Source organism: Morus notabilis, unplaced genomic scaffold (assembly GCF_000414095.1).
Source record: "Morus notabilis unplaced genomic scaffold, ASM41409v2 Scaffold467, whole genome shotgun sequence".
Classification (NCBI taxonomy): domain Eukaryota; kingdom Viridiplantae; phylum Streptophyta; class Magnoliopsida; order Rosales; family Moraceae; genus Morus; species Morus notabilis.
In genome coordinates this window covers 394119-408615 of record NW_010361652.1, presented here as the reverse complement: position 1 = coordinate 408615, position 14497 = coordinate 394119, and the positions used below count along the sequence as shown (strand labels likewise).

The 14497-nt window shown below is 32.9% G+C and overlaps 2 protein-coding genes across 3 annotated transcripts; both read left to right on the top strand.

The window, feature by feature from the left end:
• Positions 1 to 4826: 4826 nt before the first annotated feature.
• On the top strand, positions 4827 to 11448 carry LOC21408744 (protein DMR6-LIKE OXYGENASE 2). 2 transcript variants are annotated; one of them, XM_024167168.1, is made up of 5 exons: positions 4827 to 5130; positions 5284 to 5519; positions 8009 to 8342; positions 8923 to 9246; positions 11298 to 11448. In XM_024167168.1, the coding sequence occupies exons 1-4, from the start codon at positions 4888 to 4890 to the stop codon at positions 9196 to 9198; spliced, it is 1089 nt and encodes a 362-aa protein (XP_024022936.1). In that variant the 5' UTR covers positions 4827 to 4887; the 3' UTR covers positions 9199 to 9246; positions 11298 to 11448. The 2 variants fall into 2 exon arrangements, with proteins under 2 accessions (XP_024022936.1, XP_010098696.1); XM_010100394.2 differs by lacking the exon at positions 11298 to 11448 and having other exon boundaries at positions 8923 to 9471.
• Positions 11449 to 12027: 579 nt separating this feature from the next.
• On the top strand, positions 12028 to 13623 carry LOC21408743 (putative clathrin assembly protein At4g40080). The gene has a single exon (XM_010100393.2). It carries the CDS (start codon positions 12368 to 12370, stop codon positions 13466 to 13468), a length of 1101 nt encoding a protein of 366 aa, XP_010098695.1. The 5' UTR covers positions 12028 to 12367; the 3' UTR covers positions 13469 to 13623.
• Positions 13624 to 14497: the final 874 nt, after the last annotated feature.

Below are 14497 nucleotides of genomic sequence, written 5' to 3'. Positions count from 1 at the left end.
CTCAAGTTTAAAATTCGAATAAAAGAGTTGGTTTTAAGGAGTTTTACCTCAAATTGGTTGATGGGGTTGTTCTCTCTCTTTTCTATGTTTTTTGGAGGTTGATGGGGTTGTTCTCTCTCTTTTCTATGTTTTTTGTTTCTTACTGTTCAGCCGGAGCAAAGAGAGAGAAAGGGGGGGGGGGGGGGGGAGAGAGGACGCCGGTGAGAAAGACAGAGGAGAGAGAAGATAAAAAGAAGGAGAGAGAGAGAGAGTGCAGGGGAGGGTCTGCAGGAAGGAGAAAAGCAAAGGGAAGGAGAGAGAGAGAAAAAAAAAGGAAAAGAAAGAAAGGAAAAGAAAAAGGAAAAAGTAAAGAAAAGGTGGGAAAAATATATTAAAAAGTATTTAGAGGAAAAAGGAAAAGTAAGTTTATTTTCAAAACTGAAAGTATTTAAATTTTTTTAATAGTTTGATTAATTAAGAAAAATTAATATTAAGCACACTAATATATTACAATTAACATAATTAAACCTATTTAATTTTTCAAGGTGTTACATAACTAAATCTAAAAAATAAAAGAAAAATGGGAAAATAGGAATTATCTCATAGATAAGTAGATAGTTATCCCTTCCGATCTGTCCATATGTGGGGATTGGGCAATCCCTACCGCATCCTCCTCTTATTAAGTTGTAAAGTTTAATTAATTTCCTTGACGATTTATTATCTTACACACATAATTCTGCAAATCGACCTTGGTGGTAAGGTAACTGTGGGGATCCAGCCCCCTCTAGGGGTGCGGGAGCGGAGCTTCTGGACTAAAAATTTCATTAAGAGTAAGTTGGAGATTTCACACTTGTAAAATTCAGTTGCCATAGTTTTCACTATAAAAGGGGTCGCTGTTTTGGGGTTAATTAGAGAAGTAGAGAAAAATAAGTCAAAGTGAAACAAAGAACAAGTATGGGACCATCTAGTATCGAGAAGTTAGAGGTGACTATAAAATGCATAGAAATTAGTCAATATAAATTGAATTTGAATGCTATAACATTAAGTGGTTTCTGTATTTTTTAAGGAATTTGTTCTCCAGAGTCAATTAACAGTAGCTATACTTGCTCAATTATTCAATAATGCAAAATTACGTCAATCAATCTTGAAAAGAATACGTCCCGTAGAACTAAAAGACTTGATATAATGGCTATATAGCTGTGTGTATGTGTGTGTGTGTGTGTGTGTGTGTGTATATATATATATATATATATATATATATATCTCTCTATAGATGGATCCCTCGTCTCTCCCGCTCACTGAAACAAAGAACAAGTATGGGACCATCTAGTATCGAGAAGTTAGAGGTGACTATAAAATGCATAGAAATTAGTCAATATAAATTGAATTTGAATGCTATAACATTAAGTGGTTTCTGTATTTTTTAAGGAATTTGTTCTCCAGAGTCAATTAACAGTAGCTATACTTGCTCAATTATTCAATAATGCAAAATTACGTCAATCAATCTTGAAAAGAATACGTCCCGTAGAACTAAAAGACTTGATATAATGGCTATATATCTGTGTGTATGTGTGTGTGTGTGTGTGTGTGTGTGTATATATATATATATATATATATATATATTTCTCTACATGGATGCTTCGCTTCTCCTGCTCACTTGGTCATTAATGAAATTAAGAAAAACGTTTTCTCTTTTTTCCTTATTAGATTTTATCAATTGCAACATATAATCACGTGTGGTCAATTTTTTTTTTAGGGTAACATCTATATATATGATCACATTTTTATAGACTGCTGGAGCACAAGTGGTAGACTTGACATAATGGCTATATATATATAAATATATATATATATATATCTCTATATGGATGCTTCGCTTCTCCTGCTCACTTGGTCAATGAAATTAAGAAAACCGTTTTCTCTTTTTTCCTTATTAGGTTTTATCAATTGCAACATATAATCACGTGTGGTCAATTTTTTTTAGGGTAACATCTATATATATGATCACATTTTTATAGGCTGCTGGAGCACAAGTGGTAGACTTGACATAATGGCTATATATATATATATATATGTATGGATGCTTCGCTTCTCCTGCTCACTTGGTCAATGAAATTAAGAAAAACGTTTTTTCTTTTTTCCTTATTAGGTTTTATCAATTAAAAACATATAATCAAGTGCGGTCAATTTTTTTGGGGTAACATCTATATATATGATCGCATTTTTACAGACTGCTGGAGCAGGAGTGGTATACACGCAAATGGCTCTCCTATTTATAGATCTACTCAATGCATTCGTGCGTACACGTGTATGTACTAAATTTCAAAGGGTTTTTAGCATTACTAACCTAAATGTCTTCACTAAGGTTATTTAGCCACAACACATGGTTGCTGAAAACTTGTTTGTCGCTATATGATGTATAATAATTGTTGTGATTAGGTATCGTTTACTGTTCGATCTTTGAACATGGAATCGCTAAATGATATGGTATTTAAGTAAATTCAGCAAAAATATATTATTAAGTCATCAAAAAACCGTGAAAATAAAATCGTCGCTAATGATCGAACTAATAAACCATATTAGTGACCGCATGTTCAAAAATGTTGTCATATGAAATCATTTTGTGGATTTTGAATTAGGGTAAAAATTAGAGGAGCCCTTGGGCTAGGGGGCAAATGCTCCTATCTCCGAGCTTAAATTGACTCCGTCACTACTAAAAATAACATGATGTGACATATCGAGAGTACTTATATGGATAAAAATACTTAAAAGTTTCATTCAAACTTATCAAATTTTATGAGCGTTGTTCCACTTCTATAGTCATTGTTATTCAATTTTTCTAATAATTATAAGCAATTTTTGACATTTTATATATTATTAATTAAATTTAAATTTAATACCAATTATTTTGCTTTAGCATATTTTTAACTTTAATTATTCTTTCTAAGTAGTAGTTATTATTACTGTTAAATAAATTCATTATCACTAATTCATTTTTAACAATTTATTACGCAATGCACTTTTCTGTAACTAAGGATGATTAGAGCTGCAAATTTTGACTGGACTAATTGAGCCACTCAGAAGCCTGAATATTTCCCTAGTCTCAGCATGCTTAAACATTCGGATTGGGCCTAATATTTAGGCCCAGAATGCATTCAGGCCAGGTCGTCAGGCCCAACTCGATAAATTTTTTTAACAGAAATAGTAGGAAATAGGCCAATATGAAAATCTTAAGAAAGTATATAGGCCAATTTTTTAGTTATAGAAATTAATAGGCCATAACTTGTCAAGTTATGGTTCATAACCAGATAAATTATGGACAAACTTGTCAAGTTATGGTTCATAACCAGATAAGTTATAGACAATAACTTGTCAAGTTATGGTTCATAACCAGACAAGTTATGGACGAAAACAATAATTTGGCTTATTTATTAACTCATGTAAACTATTGGCATTTTAATTTTAATTCATCTCAAGTCTTAGCCTATTTCCCTCTTTCTCCCTGTTTTTAATAATATTTTCATTTTTACCTTAAAAAAGTGGACTGACTCGGTTCCCCCATCCCCCCGATTACAAAGTGTTACAGAGGTGGAAATTGATTATTCTAGGAAGACAACTCATTTGCACATGATCATATATGAATTCTTCAAGAAGTGACAAGTCCGTATTCCTTCAACTGTTTTTGTGTCTCACGTACGTTTACAATTCAGCGCACAAATTAACAGACGTACATGTGAAAGCTATTGATTTTGTTTCCATTTGCTCGAAATTAGTCGGCAAGAAATGAAACATATACACGCATATGTAGCCAAGAGTCAGCTGAACCAAATCGTGTGGCTGATCGATCGGCCACTTGTCTAGATTTTTCTGGCTGATAATGTAAACACACGTTTTACATTTTATAAACATGTTGATCCCTCAACCTAAGTGTAAGATCGCGCACATTGCGCACGTACAATTTCATTCGTGTCTTACTTTGTGAATGGCTTAGGGTGACAATTCGTGTTAATGAGTCGTGTTTGCATTCAACCTGAGTTAATCGTGTTAGAGAACACCAATTTAAACATAACTCATTTATTAAAAGTGTTAAAAATGTCAACCCAAACACGATCTATTTTATTAATCGTGTTAATCGTGTCAACCCGCGTAATTCATTTAAAGTAATATATTGAATAAATAACTGATACAATTAGAATTTCTTTAACACGATTATAGCACGTTTAACAGTTTTATTGATCTATATATCTTTATTTTTTTAAGAGAACAAGTAAAATCTATTTAAAAATTTCAAAATTCATTTATTTGTATTTAATACATAATATGATGTTTTATTTTATATTATTTATAATTAATTTAGAAATAACACATATATTTAATCTTGTCTTCATATCACTTCGTGTTAGAAGGTCAACTCTAACCCAACCCATTTATTAATCGTGTCACTCGTATCAATCCGATTATTATGACCGAAACTCATTTATAATAAACCTAACCCGCTAACTTTATGCGGGTTTTGAGTAGTGTTATCGTGTCATGACCTAAATTACTATCTTTTTAATTTTTAATTTTTTATATAGCGTACGGCATGTGGCTTCTATTACTAAGAAGAATTAAAACCACCAGAATTAAGGGAATGAAGGTTACTTTATGAATGATTAGGGGATATATTATTACAAGGTCTATAATTGAGGAGGAATTTTCGTAATTTATCCCGATAAGAACTGTTATCGAATACCGATCCAACTAGCTTCAATAACTTCTTTGGTTTGTTATAATGTGTGTCCTAGCGTTTAAATGCAGTGACAGCGACCGTGTCCTCTTCATCTCTGGCTATTTATATGCAGCACCATTTGATTCAATAATGCAACATATTCCGTGACTCAATTTTCCACTAAAATAATACTCAGGATGTCTACTGCTAGTATGTTTTCTGTCAAACAGCTTGTCGAGTCTGGTTTTTGTGCCAAATCTATGCCATCCAAGTATGTCTTCCCAAGAAGCGACGATAATTCTGTAGTCCACTATATTCCAGACGAAGCAAAAGTGATCCCCACCATCGATTTCTCTCTGCTGACTTCTGGTAACCCAGATCAAAGGTCCAAAGTCATCAGTGATCTCGGCAATGCATGCCGCGAATGGGGCTTCTTCATGGTATATATGTATTATATGTGTGAGTGTATATATCTAAATATGTGTGTGTGTGTGTGTGTGTGTGTATATATATATATATATAAATAGATAACCAGTGCGTTATGTATGTTTTGAGCACTGGCTAGTTTGCTAATACTTTTGACAACCTTTCAGCTTATAAACCATGGCGTTTCTCAAGATTTGATGGACGAGGTTATTAAAGTGAGTGAAGATTTCTTTGATCTGAAAGAAGAAGATAAGCGAGATTACGCGGGGAAAACATTGTTCGATCCGATAAGGTGGGGAACGAGCTTCAACGTAAGTGTGGACAAGACATTATTTTGGAGGGATTACCTCAAAATCCATGTTCATCCTCAATTCAATGCTCCTAAGAAGCCCGTTGAGTTCAGGTATAACTGTAGACTTCAAATAAGCAATCCATGTGATCATGTTTTATTCCTTCCTTTTAAAAAAATCATACGTCAAGTTCTCCTCTATTCCATCACATAGATAAAAAAGTATAACGAACTAGAACATGGCAAAAAAAAAAAAAAACAAAAAAAACAAAAGAAAAAAAAGGAAGAATTAGCAATTAATAGAGTAATACTAATGGGTACTGATGATGCTTAGCATCATCCGCTAATAAAATGTAAATCTATAATGTGAGACTACAAGTGAGACCCACCTTTTATTAGTGGGGCTGCTTAATACCGATGGTGTCTTTTAGTATTTTTCTTAACAATAAGAAACCATGAAAACTTGGAAAAGAAAAAGGCAAAGGCAAGGGGAAAGGAAACAAATCGATAAAGCTTCTCAAGAGTGGGGGACTCTAATTCAAAACCTATGGCCGACGAGCATGCACGTGAAGAGTTGTGGCCACCAATTTAGTTAAGCTCTCGATATCATACCTAAATTGGTGGCCACAGAAAGAGACTACAAAAAGTAGGAGGGGTCCCGGCGTCCTGTACCCTCTACCTAGCTGTAATATAAAGTGTACTGCTCCTATCGGCTTAGTTCATATTAGGACCGGTCTATGATTGAGATTAAGGTGATGTTTGTTTTAAGAGTTCTGTTTAATTTAGGATCATAGTTTTTAATTCTGCTACAGTATTTTTCTCTTATAAAAAATTTAAATTTTAAAAATCAGAATTATGAAGCATGATTTTGAACCTATGAACCAAACGTCATCTACGTTTCTTGTATTGCGAGATTAATTAAGGGGGTGTTCTTTTCATTGATTCAATCTGAGAACTTTAAGTTGAAAAGTGAATTTATGTGAGAGAAAATAATATAATAAAAAGTTAAATTTAAATTTTTATGAGAAAAAATACCTTACAAAAAAATTTAAGTAGTAATTCGAGTTGTATAAAGAATGAGGCCTAAGTCTACAAGTGTACTTCTTTAATTTGGAATACAGTTTACCTCTCCAAAAAAAAGAAAGAGAAAAAGTTCGTATTGCGTGTATAATGCACATACCAACTTGTAGCCGCGTAGAAATTAACAAATATTGATAGGATCAAATACAACTTCAAAACCAGAAAAAGAAACAAAAACATAAAAGAAAAAAAAACCTCCTTGTTATAACCTCCAGCTTTTATGTTTTATTCATCATATATTTTGTTCATAGGATCGGTTAGCCTTTTCTGGAATCTTTTTGTATACCACAATTTGTATATTTTTTCCCCTCTTTTACGTCCCCTTTTGTGTCCCCCATTATTATTAATCCATATTAGTTAAAAATAGTGACATTTTAATTGATGTGATATAATATTTTAATTTATATGCCGTTGGATAGATATTAGAGAGTTGGATGGATAAGAAGAGGGTGTAAGAGTTGAATCTATATTTCAATGACTGAGATGAGATAAATGATTTCAATTATGTTAAATTTAAATGGTTGCTCATCCAATTAAATTTTGACCTATTTTGTAATGGTCTAAATATTTTTAGTACTTAGTTTTTAATTATAGTCAAGTTGTTAAATTTTGTTGACTTTATTAATGGAGTAGACAACCAATGAGTTGTGAAAAATGAAAATAGATACAACCTTGATGCTAGTTGTTTCAATCTCTTCATTTATGTAAAAAGAAAAAAAAATCTTCTGAGTAACTTTCGAAAGCGCTAACATGCATGAGAGAATTGTGGAATGAGTCATATAATTGATATAAATTCTTTGCTCACCCAAGAAAGGTATTGCTTAAGGTGAAAACAAAAACTCTAGCTTAGCCACAATTTGTTATCATTATGGACAAATATTTCTCCTATATTTTTGAAACTTTCACATTTGTAATTCTCAAGTGTTGAAAACATCATTTAATATATAAAAGTTTGGACAAATTACACGTTTTCCTCTTTAATTATAGTCCTTGTTATAAAATGCCTATGAACTCTAAGTTTAGCTTTCTTTCCCCTAAACTTCAGCAACTCCTATAAATTTTCCCCCTTATGTTAAATTTTTACTTCTGTTATTGTTGTTGGCCACTATTGATAAATGTCTAAGGTTCCTTAGGTCAAGTAAATTAAGAGAAAGTCAATGCAGTAAAAAAATGATAACTCCTACGACGTAATTGCAATTCTGTGTAACAAAATAATGAGGGCTAACAGAGTAATTGTATATTAAAAATGGTTCAATGATACTTATTAGTTGTGTAATATGTGTTATTTCTATTAAAAATTTTAACATACGGAGTTTTTTTTATTGTTAGTTTTTAAATTTCACGTGAAATTTTTCATTAAAAATTTAGTTGAAGGGAAAAATTTGCAAGAGTTGTTAAAATTTAGAAGAAAAAAAAAACTAAAATTAAAATTCAAGAGACATTTTATGACAAGACTTATAGTTTGAGGGGAAAACGATATTCACCGAAATTTATTTATTTATTTATTATTGATATATTAACAGTGAAACTCTGAGAGAATACTGCGAAAGATCCCGAAAAGTGGCGAGTGAATTGTTGAAAGGGATATCTGAAAGCTTGGGATTGGGAAAAAACTACATAAACAAGAAAATGAAGATAGAATCGGGATTATCTCATCAGCTTTTGGTCATAAATTTGTACCCGCCTTGCCCAGAGCCAGACGTTGCGATGGGATTGCCTCCTCATACCGACCATGGCCTATTGACACTCCTCATGCAGAACCAACTTTGTGGGCTTCAAGTGTTGCACGATAGCCGGTGGGTTCCTGTCAATCCCCTTCCGTACTCTTTTCTCGTTATCAGTGGGGACCATATGGAGGTACAATAATTTACAAATTATTTGGGGCATTAATTTATTATTTCTATTTTATTATATATATATTGGTATATGGCCGCCTCAGGCTTGAGACTGCCTTTCTGCTGTCCGCGTTGCAACGCGAATTCTATTGTGCTGTAGCGGTTTTATGGTTTGATTTGGTTCTCAATTCTATTATTTTAAAGACTTTTTTATTTATTTTAACTCAAACCTACAAAAGTAAGATAAGACACAATAAAAAAAACACCAAAAAGTAACAAAAATAATTAATATTTGTAAGTAATAAATCTGCGCTATCATGTATGTACTAAATTTCAAAATTATTGATCATCAACTAATAGTCATTAGTATTATATATATATATATATTTTAAACAATATAGGCGGAATCACATAGAAAATGTTAGAGATAAACTTATAAGCTAGCTAGTTGGAAATATTAACTTCTAATTATAAGCTAGCTAGGAGGTTCATAATCGCATGCCCGTTTGATCTACAGCTCATTATCTTCTTCTTGGTCATTTTTGCTATTTATAATGAAAGATGTATACTAATATAGTATATTTTACTTGCTTGATCATCAGATATTGACAAATGGGAAGTACAAGAGCGTGGTGCACCGGGCTTTGGTTAACAACAACGCGACCAGAATATCTGTAGGAACTGGACACGGACCATCACTTGACACCATTGTAAGTCCTGTTGAAGAGCTGGTGAATTGGGAAGGTGATGATCGTGATTGTGATCGTGATCGCGATCTCCCGGCATATCGTGGAATCAGATACAGGGAGTACATGGAGCTTCAGCAAAGCAACCAGCTCAATGGAAATTCTTGCTTGGACCATGTTCGCATACTTTGAAGTTCTATCCACGATAATGAATTGGATACAAAACATAGTACTAATTACGTACGTACCATTAACCTGTGTTTCTTATATTATAATTTCAATGTTTGGTCGCAATATAACTAATTAAGTACTGGATACCCTAATTGTTATGCAATCGGATATTTTCCAAATATGCAATCGTACTTGTTTCATAACTCGCCCAAACGTATGGCCAGGGCATCAAAAGTACTTATGTCATTCATTTCTACTTGATATCGTAATTACTCAGGTATTGTTTGATTCCTAGATTTGAGCAATAAATTTAAATAAAAATTTAAAATTTTTGAGAGAAAAAAGTATTGTAACAAAAAAGTTTGAACTTTGGTCCAAACTTGTGAAATAAAACACCTAAATCTGGACGATATACTGAATAGTAATAAAATAATAACATTTGCAATGCTCTGAAGTTTGCGAAAGCAAATGTTTGTCATATAATTTCGGTGAAGTATTTGATGCCGCTAAATATTGATAATGATATTTCCCCATACACAGTGGTTTCAGAAATATGAAAATAGCAATTGGATCACAAAATCTTTGAAATTGAAAATGGATTTTTTGTTTTTCTTAATGGAGACGAAAGTGTTTTAATTTGTATGGGCATTATCTTAACACAAAAGTCGTTGACACATAAGTTACCGAATGAAAGTGAAATATGAACACGATGGTCCTATAGCTAGCTAGTAGTATTCATTGAAATCGATGTTAATGAATTCACACCTTTAAAGTCAACTAAACTGTCACTTTTATTGGTCGAAACACACCTTAATGGCTAATTCTTGATATCTCCGTAGTCTATGTACATAAAAGAAGTTGACTATTTTGTCCCTCAAGCTAGGAAAAAAATGATTGTCTTAAACCATCTTCAATACAAGCACTAATTGATAAAGATCTCGTTTGAAAGTTATGAACTTATTTTGTTTTACATTCCGTGCATGTTATAAACGTGTTAAATTATGTATGTAGTATGTGCACCGAGATAATTTGCACATTATCATTAATATCATGTGTTAAATTGCAAGTTAATAAAGTAATTATAGTTGAGAAGGAGAAATTTGGGTGATTTAGAAAAATTTCTTTAAAAGTTCTTCTCTTTAGTTTCATACCTTTAAAAGTTACAAGTTTTGATGCATACCCTTGAGTTTAATGAATTTGATTGAGTGTCCAAAAATACCTTTTTCTCTAAAATAATAAACATTAAAAGAAAAGAGAGCAAACAAATTAAAAAGATAAAAAAGAAACATCATCTTCTCATTTAAAAAAGAAAGAAGGAGAGAGGGGAGATACTCATTTTTCATCCTATATACACTAGAGAGATTATTACCCACACAAGTCAGTTTTTGATCAACTAAACATCCAAATGTGGTGAAAATCTGTCCATTTTACTCATTTTATGGAGGTTCTACATTTAAATCAAACTCTTGAAGTTAAGGATTTGAAGGTATGTTAATATTTAATTTAATCTAGATTTTGTTTTAAATTTTTATTTAAACCATGGGGTTTTCATGTTTTTTCATTCATAATATTATATGTTGAAGAATTAGACCATTTTCTGCATTTTGAGATTGAATTTGTGATTTTTAATATGAAAAATCAAGGTTGAAGATGAACTAATAATCTCTACTGCATCCGGTTGAGATCTCGACTGCGCAGTAGAGATGCACTGTCAATGAGCAATAGAGATTCTACTAGAAACAACAGTAGAGCTCAAAGGGCAGTAGAGTTTCACTGTGAATTATATTAGAATTTAGGATGTTTAGGGCTTATTGCTTGTTATATTATTCATATTCAAAGCAAATTGGATTGTATAGACTTAGACGGTAAAGAATTTTTTTAGGAATTTGAATTATTGATGGTTAATCTTTATTTATTTAGTGCGTGCTTTGAGAGTTTATGCTTATAGTAAAAGTTTGGCATTCTTGTATTGCAATGTTAATCATAAGTTATGAAAGGTGAATGTGCTATAGTTTTCATTAATTGATTTATCTTTTGAATGGTTTAAAATCATTTTTAAACTTGTTATCTTATCTTATATTAATTGTCTCACGTAATATATTTTTAATTATTTTCTTTAGGAAATGTCTCAGACAGTAATTATGGTTTGTTACGGTGGAGAGTGGAAGAAACAGAGAGGCTCGTACCAATGGTTTAATGAAAATAATGATGAGCTATTGTTATTGTTGTTGATACAGAGACGAAGTTTGGGGACTTGATTTGTAATTTAATCTTGTTCTTTTTTATGTGTTTATTTTAGACACTACGTTATACATTTTGAACCTGCTTTGAGGTTTATTATTAGAACATGTTTTGTTTTATATTAGAACATTTTAAATTACATGATAAAAGTGCTTGAAAATCGATTCTACTGTCTATTATAAATACTCTATCAGGCAGTAGAGAGTAGAGACATGTATTACGAAAGTCTACCATATAGTAAGTTGAGAACAAGGGTGGTTTGAGAAGAGAAAAAAGTTAGGAAGCAATTGAGGGTAAAATTGGAAAAAGAAAAATCTAAAACTGAAAAAGGCATATTTTTTTATACATTGGTAAGTTGATTTATTTACTTCTACAAGTTTAAAATGCTCGTTATTTACTATAATTTTTCCTAAAATAAATTAAGCAAATGACGTTATATAAATATTTCTTACCTGAAAAAAAAATCTATCCTTATATGTAGAAATAGTCAAGATGTTTTAGTTTCTTTTACAGCCACTTTGACCAAGGATATCAAGTTTTAAACGGCAATCATCTTTTTCTTCTTTGTGGATATGGTTAATGCGAAAATTAAGGACTTGTCAATCTTAATACAGTGTTCTCATTAAAAAAAAAAAAAAAAACCTAAAATACAGTAGTATTGCTCAGTCTCATGGGTTGAATTTCTCTTCCATTAGTATCGCATAAAACTTGACTACACAAAACAGAACCTTCATGTTCAACACAAGGAATGGACAAAGAAATAGAGCTAAGAAAAGGTGACAATTGACATCTCAACTATATAAAACATTTTTTTTTAACTTTTATAATTATATCCTAAACTTTTTGTTTTTCTTAATAATTAAAAAATGTAAAACCGTGTGTCCGTGTCTGCATATTATTAAGTTATATGTTCCATATTATACATCCTTCTCCATTCCAATCTATCTAAATGGCAAGAAAACTACAAAATCTAATCGGAATTCTCAAAGACAAAGCCTCTCTCATCAAAGCAACTCTCTCAATCGCCAGCCGCCACGCCTCGTCCACGCGCGTCTCCGTCCTACGCGCCACCACTCACGACCTGTCGTCTCCTCCCCCGGAGCATCGCATCTCCGCCGTCCTCGGCTGCGAGGGCTCCCGCCGCACCTCCCGCGCCTGCATCGAGGCCCTCATGGACCGCCTCAACCACACGCGCAGCGCGGTCGTCGCCCTCAAGTGCCTCGTCGTCGCTCACAACATCGTCTCCAGAGGCTCCTTCATTCTCAGGGACCAGCTCTCAGTCTCCCCTTCTTCCGGCGGCCACAATTTCCTCAACCTCTCGACGTTCCGCGACGAATCGGACACAGCCTCGTGGCGGTTGTCGTCGTGGGTGAGGTGGTACGCGGCAATAGTGGAGCAGAATCTCATGGTTTCGCGGGCTCTAGGGTACTACTTCTGCTCCAATATTAAAACTTTAGGCAATTTTGACATCACGAAAGACAGAGAAGAGAAGGTATTGGCGCTGTTGAGCTCGGAGTTGTTAAGCGAAATAGACGCTCTCGTCGGTTTCGTGGAACGCACGCGCGACGCGCCCGATTCGTGGTACGATCTCCAGAAGAACGACTTGGTGTACAAAGTGGCGAGGCTTGTTGGTGAAGATTACAAGTTGGTTCAATATGAGCTCTCGTTGAGGATCAAGGAAATGGGAGATAGAATGAAGGGTGCGAGTTATGACGAGTTGACTCGGATCCTAAATGCTTTGAAGAGGTTGGAGGATTGCAAAGAGAGGTTGTTGTCCATGTTTTTGTTTAGGAAAAGAGATAGTGATTTTTGGGATTTGATTGGTCAGGTGAAATTAAAGGTTGTGGAAATTATGGTGGAGAAAAGAGAAGATAATCTGAGATTGATAAGGGTTGGAGAGAGACAATATTATGATCAACATGAACAAAGCGAGTCAATAAGTAGGTTTTGGAATAACCCTTTTGTTGAGTCGGAAGACGAGTTTTTTAGATTAACGTCTAGTACTCGTGGATGGTCAAGTGTGGGCCTTATCATGCCTGTCGGCGGTTGAAGCACATTAATACTTTTGGCAGAGTCCTTTTTGTAAAGTGGTCAAAACTATGTGACCGATTATGATGATATATACTTGTTATTAATTGAGTGGGCAAAATTATAGATGATCATATTATGGCTATTATATTAGCTAGTGATCTTATATTTTGGAAGTCATGTGCGAGTGTTTCAGAGTTGGTTTTGGAATTTATCAAGGGGGCCCGCCTTTTTTTTTTTTTTTTTTTTTCACTCTATATATTATTTCTTCATTTTTCTTCACCATATTTGGAAAAAATAACTACAAAATGGATTCAGATTACATATGCATTTTGTTTGTGTCCTCTTTTTGTGTCTTTTTCGATAGTATCGTGTCATATTAGTTAAACTCTTAATAAATAATACGATTATTTAATTGATTTGATATAATACTTTAAGAAAGAGTCTATTGTCACCTTTTGTTTTACTCTTCACACACTCTTTTTGATAAATTATTTTATTATGGAATTTACCTATTAGTAAACTACTTCTAAGAACAAAAGTACTCACAAAAATTACTCATTGCACACCCCATCTTAATTTAAGGAAAAAAATTATTGCATTTTAAAATTATTGTACCACATAAATATAAATATAGGGTGTTTCTACAGTCCTTCCGGTATTATTTGACAGATCGAAACATTCACTCTATTAGGACCATTCAGATTGATCTCAACAGTTTAAATTAGTAGATGGTTAATGATGTGGCACGCTACTTGTGTTAGTAGTAAATAGGTTATCAAATGGGAAGTAATATTTAGTTGAGCGAAAAAAAAACTTAATTTTTTACCGAGTAACACACATTTATTTTCTATTTTTTTCTCTTCTACCTCTATATAAACTCATGCATATTGTTTTTTTCTCTTCTACCTCTATATAAACTCATGCATACTGTTTTTTTCTCCTACCTCTATATAAACTCATGCTTTAAAATACTATAAGCTCTTCATTTCAACTGTGATTGAGACGATTCTTCTTTCCATGTGTTTAGAGTGAAAAATAAACAAGGCAA

What these genes read in the sequence shown, in the direction of transcription:
- LOC21408743 (XM_010100393.2), top strand. Translation starts at nt 12,368, where the DNA reads ATGGCAAGAAAACTACAAAATCTAATCGGAATTCTCAAAGACAAAGCC.
- LOC21408744 (XM_024167168.1), top strand. Translation starts at nt 4,888, where the DNA reads ATGTCTACTGCTAGTATGTTTTCTGTCAAACAGCTTGTCGAGTCTGGT. An exon ending in GCGAATGGGGCTTCTTCATG is followed by an intron (nt 5,131 to 5,283) that starts GTATATATGTAT and finishes ACAACCTTTCAG; the next exon opens with CTTATAAACCATGGCGTTTC. An exon ending in AAGAAGCCCGTTGAGTTCAG is followed by an intron (nt 5,520 to 8,008) that starts GTATAACTGTAG and finishes ATATATTAACAG; the next exon opens with TGAAACTCTGAGAGAATACT.